Genomic DNA, 4,894 nt, shown 5'->3' with positions numbered 1-4,894 from the left:
TGGGAGAGATGGGAGATCATGGAATGGTTTGGGATGGAAGGAACCTTAAAGACCATCCAGTTCCAACCCCAACACATTCCACTCTTCCAGGTTGCTCCATCCTGGCCTTGGACACTTCCAGGGATCCAGGGGCAGCCACAGCTTCTCTGGGCAACCTGGGCCAGGGCCTCCCCACCCTCCCAGCCAGGAATTCCTTCCTAATCACCTCCCTCACAGTAAAGAATCCAATAAGCCAGATCTGTACAGCTGTGGTGTTACGCAGAATCATTATTTCAATTATTTAAACCATTACATAAATATTGTGTATGAATGTTCATCCCTCCCTTTTTTTCCTTCTCTTTTCTCAGGGGTTTGGAGGACAGCTCTGCACCAGCCCTTATCTGCCAACTCCAGAAGAACCAGTGGAGAATTATTCTATAATTGACTCTATGATCACATACGAAGGAAATCAGATCGATTGCAAAGACTACAAACATTCCAAACAGAGCAGTCGGGACTCAGGGAATTACTCCAACGATGACAACACGTCAGGGAGCAAAGGCTCGGCAGAAACTCTGGGAAAGGAAATAGTATAACTGAGGAAAATAAAATTAGTCTGTGGGGCTGGCACTTTGATAAAACCTCTTCGTGATGGGAGTCACAGCCTGAGGAAGACACTGTGACTTCTGGACTCGTTGCCTTTGGGTTTCCAGACGTGCACTTGGTTGGTTGGTTGGAGATCCCCACGAGCCACGCCATGGACTCGTCGTTCCTTGCACTGACGTGTCACCACGTGGGGAAACATCGACCTTCTGCCTGAGGAGGGGCAGATCTGGACACTCTCTGTACTTGAAGATGATGATCAGCAGAGCCCTCGTGTCCCACAGGAGGGTTTGTCTCTCTCTCTCTCTCTCTCTCTCTCTCTCTCTCTCTCAGAGGGTTGTGCTGGGCCGTCGCCGTCGCTCCCGGCGTTGGCTCTCCCAATGTTTACACAGGCAGGAGGAAATCCATGCTGGATACAATCCTAAGGACTTCTTGGACATTCCCTTCCAGCCCCTCAGGGGCAGTGCTTGTTGGTTCAGCAGGTCCAGAACGAAGGGCCAAGAGACCAAGAGTCGCGTCAGTGAGGGGCTTCTGAGGCTCCGTGTGGAATTCCCACTTCCTTGTTCATGTATCCTGCTCCCCATTCCTGAAGTGCCCAGGGCCAGGTGGGATGTTGCTCTGAGCACCCTGGGCTAGTGGAAGGTGTCCCAGCCCATGGCAGGAGGTGGCACTGGATGGGCTTTAAGGTCCCTCCCAGCCCAGGCCAGTCTGGGATTCCATGATTCCCCGTGTGCTTCTCCCATGCACGGTCCCCCGGGCAGGGATAGGGATGGGAAGAGTCAGAGAGGAGCTTCCCTGGGCTATAATGGGAAATGTCCTGGCAGAATCTCTTTGATGGCTCCAGTTGTTTTGCATTCAGGATAAAAGCCCCAGCAAAGGTGCAGGGCCGTGCTGGGCAGGAGCTCCCGGTGTGGGGCTGCAGGTGAGGAGGCACAGGGGGAGGCACAGTCCTGATTTATGTATCCCCCCCCCATTCCTACATAACCAAAAGTGCAAAATATTTACTGCCAAATGGATTTCATTCAGAAACAAAAATCTCCTAAAAAGGATGTAACTTATTTCTGTGATCAGAAGGAGCCAAGCTGAATTTAGAAAATGCCTTTTAAGGGTGATGAGGGTGTTTGTCACTCAGAGCTTTTCCAGCTCTGTCTTGTCTTGCCAACAGACTTTTTTGGGTACAAATGATCGGGATGTGCTCCAATAACATTTCAATTTACATACCACTGTCTGCTGGAGTTGATTTTTTTAAGTAGCTTATTTTTTTATGAAGAAATTGCTTTGGATTGAACTGAGTTTGAGCATCATGTGGACTTTTGTTTATTCTGACAAGGAATTCTTTGTGTTTATATATCTTTTTTTTTTAATTTTGAAGATGTTGCCTAACTTTATAAATTTAATGTCCTTGTGTTCATTGAAGGACATAATAAATTTTGCACATTTCTTTCTTTATCCCTTTCTTGGTTCCTTGTATTTTTGACGAAGCTGCGCCGTGGAAGTTCCCAGGAGTCCTCAGTTGTCCTTCCTGAAAAACCCAACGTGAAGGATATCATAGAATGTCATATTATAGGATATAATAGAACATGATGTCACAGAATATCATATTATAGAAATCAATGTTGGGAGTGTTGCATGATTTGGACAAATTCTATTTAATGTGGAGGGTTTCACTGTCAGATTTCAAAGCAAAGCAACCAAAAGTTTCTGAAACAGGCAGAATAATTTCCAGGCAGTGCACGTTTTTTTGGGGAACGTAGAACCAAAGAGATGCTAATGAATATATATATTTATGCTCTGAAGTTTGGTAATGAGAGGAGTTACAGAAAATCTTGTGTCAGCTCCTTTAGTGTTGCCAGAAGCAGCAAAAGCAGAGCTGTAAGGTGGAGACAACATCTGATTGATAAAACATCTGACACTTGAACTGGAAAATTCTGTTCCTGAACACCTGAGGCAACTTCCTTCTGATTTGTCTCAGATGAATCCAGGAATACTTGGGAAAGAACTTGAAATGTTACAGTTCACTCCACTTTGTTGTGGTGCAAAAAGGAACTTGGTGTCCATGGGTTTTGTTCAATTCCCAAAGTCCTCCTGAAAATGCAGCCCTGGGAGGGGTTTTCTTCTTCCTCGTTCAAAACATTCCCAACAGGAGGAGCTTGGAGGTCTTTTCCAGCCCGAGTGATTCTGGGATTCTCTTCCTGAGTTTGTGCAGTGGGGTGAGATCCAGCCCTGCCCAACTGAACCCTTTCAGCTGGACCATGTGGAGCTGGGTTTGTCCTGAGGGTGGAATCACAAGCAGGGTCACCAAAGTCCATGTTTTTAAAGCCAACCCTTCCCCCTGTTGGTTCTGTGGGATAGTTGTGATCCAGCTGCAGCCTCAGTGGGGGAGGAGGCAGAAATTCCCCATCCTGGGATTGGGAGCTGAAAGGAAACAACATCTGGGAATCATTTTCCACGTTTGGTCCCAGATTCTGTGACTTTCCCATGACTCCTGCTTTTGGAATGGGTTTTGTTACTGGGTTTTATTGGGGTTTATTTATTTATTTGTAATTTATTGGGAGGGTATTTATAATTTATTAAGGTTTATTTATGGTCTATTGTGGTTTGTTTGTTTATAATTTATTAGAGGTTATTTATGTAGTTATTTTCTAGTAGGTTTTATTATTTCAGGCTCATCTACTTGATGAGTAAGAACACACAGATAAATCCATAGTAGAGAACCCCCGGGTGGTAAATCCATGTGGGCTGTTGGATCATTTTCCTGGGGATGCTTTGCTGAAGGATAATTGTGCAGAGAATGTGACTGTGCTTTGCACTGACATGGTGTATTTGTATCTATTTATCTTCTCATCTTAAAATTATATTTTAAATTTTGTTTATTATACTATTTATATATTATTGATATAATATTTCTAAATATATTTCTAATTGCATATAACTATATTGAATATTATAACTGATAATATTTATATATCATGTAATTTATTATTAAATTTATATATTTATTATTAATATATAACATTTGTTATATATTATGTGATCATAATATATAATTATATATATTACTTAATGTTATGTATATTTTAAATGTTATACTAATATATATTTTAGATAAAATATATAAATATATTAATATATTTTATATAATATATATATAAATATATTATATATAACAGCAAAGCACTGCAGGGATATTCTTTAAGAATCCCAAGGCACCAGAAGAGCCACTTTTTGACAAATGGGATTATTTGTCATTGCTGCCTGTGACAGATAATCCAAACTTCTTGGAAACTTGCTGGAGTGATGGATCATTTCAGGTAAATTTCTAGGAATGTGAGCAGGACTCCCTGCAGCTCTTCCAGCCAGAGTTCCCTTTGAGCAGTGATGGCCTTGGGAAATTCTTGTTTTCACCACAGGTGGTATTTCCAGTCTTATTTTCCACGGAGGCAAAAGAACCCCACAGCCCTTAAAGCTGTCCCTGATAACTGATATCCCACTGAAAAACCCACCTGCACTGTGGGCTCTCGGGACAAATCACTTCCTTCAGGTTCTCGGAAAATACTTTGGCAAACTTGTAAAATTTGTGTCTCGGTTTTACAACGGAATCCCAAAGGTGTTGGAGTCACTGGACAGCAGCTCTTGGCTTGTTTGCCCCGGAACCAGCTGGAATATCAGGAAATCCTGATTTGACAGAAGGAGGTGCAGTTCAGGGGAGTTTGCTCAGGGCTGCTGAACCATCTCATGGCTGTCAGGAAGCGCCAAATGACCGTCATTAGGAATTGCCCCCAGTAAGAGCAGCACACGGTGTGCTCCATGTGCTGGGGAACCAAAGGAACTCGTGCCTGAGCAGGGTTTCCTCCTGCACTCACCAAGCTCGGAAAGTCCTGGGCTTTTAACTCGGTTCCTCTTTCCTGCAGTTTCCAGCATCCCAGAAACAGCCTCGGAATTGTCCCAAATCCAGACCCGTTGTCTGGGTGATGCCCTTTCCCTAAGGCAGCCAAAGCAAAGCATATTCTGAACAAAAATGGTGTCAGGGGCAGCTTTTTTAGCTTTTCAGAGCTGCCTTCCCTCTCCTTCCCTGAGGGATTCCTTTCCATCCAGGGGTGGTCTCCAGCCCCGGGAAGGGGAGGGGGTTCCCCTGCCCAGCAGCTCTGGCGGTACCTGATGCCTTGAGCTCCCTCTGCTGACCTCGGAACAGCAAATTAAGAACCAGCTCCATCAAAGTCTCTTAAAAAGAGACTGATTTCAAATTTAAATACCCAAACTAGGCAGGAATTTTGTGCCCCAATCCTTAGATTCTTGCCTGTATTCCATACCT

The 4,894-nt window shown here is 43.9% G+C and overlaps 1 protein-coding gene across 2 annotated transcripts in view; it reads left to right on the top strand.

The window, feature by feature from the left end:
• IFNAR1 (interferon alpha and beta receptor subunit 1) overlaps positions 1-2,031 on the top strand; it is an 11,293-nt gene extending 9,262 nt beyond the window's left edge. For both annotated transcript variants that reach the window (XM_017839115.1, XM_017839114.1), the window contains exon 8: positions 348-2,031. In XM_017839115.1, the coding sequence (XP_017694604.1) occupies positions 348-575 (228 nt within the window). In that variant the 3' untranslated portion in view covers positions 576-2,031. The remainder of the gene's footprint in view (positions 1-347) is intronic.
• The last annotated feature ends 2,863 nt before the right edge of the window (positions 2,032-4,894 follow it).

This window comes from Lepidothrix coronata, unplaced genomic scaffold, assembly GCF_001604755.1.
Source record: "Lepidothrix coronata isolate B3197 unplaced genomic scaffold, Lepidothrix_coronata-1.0 Scaffold375, whole genome shotgun sequence".
In the NCBI taxonomy this organism is placed as follows: Eukaryota; Metazoa; Chordata; class Aves; order Passeriformes; family Pipridae; genus Lepidothrix; species Lepidothrix coronata.
This window is presented reverse-complemented; position numbering and strand designations above follow the sequence as displayed.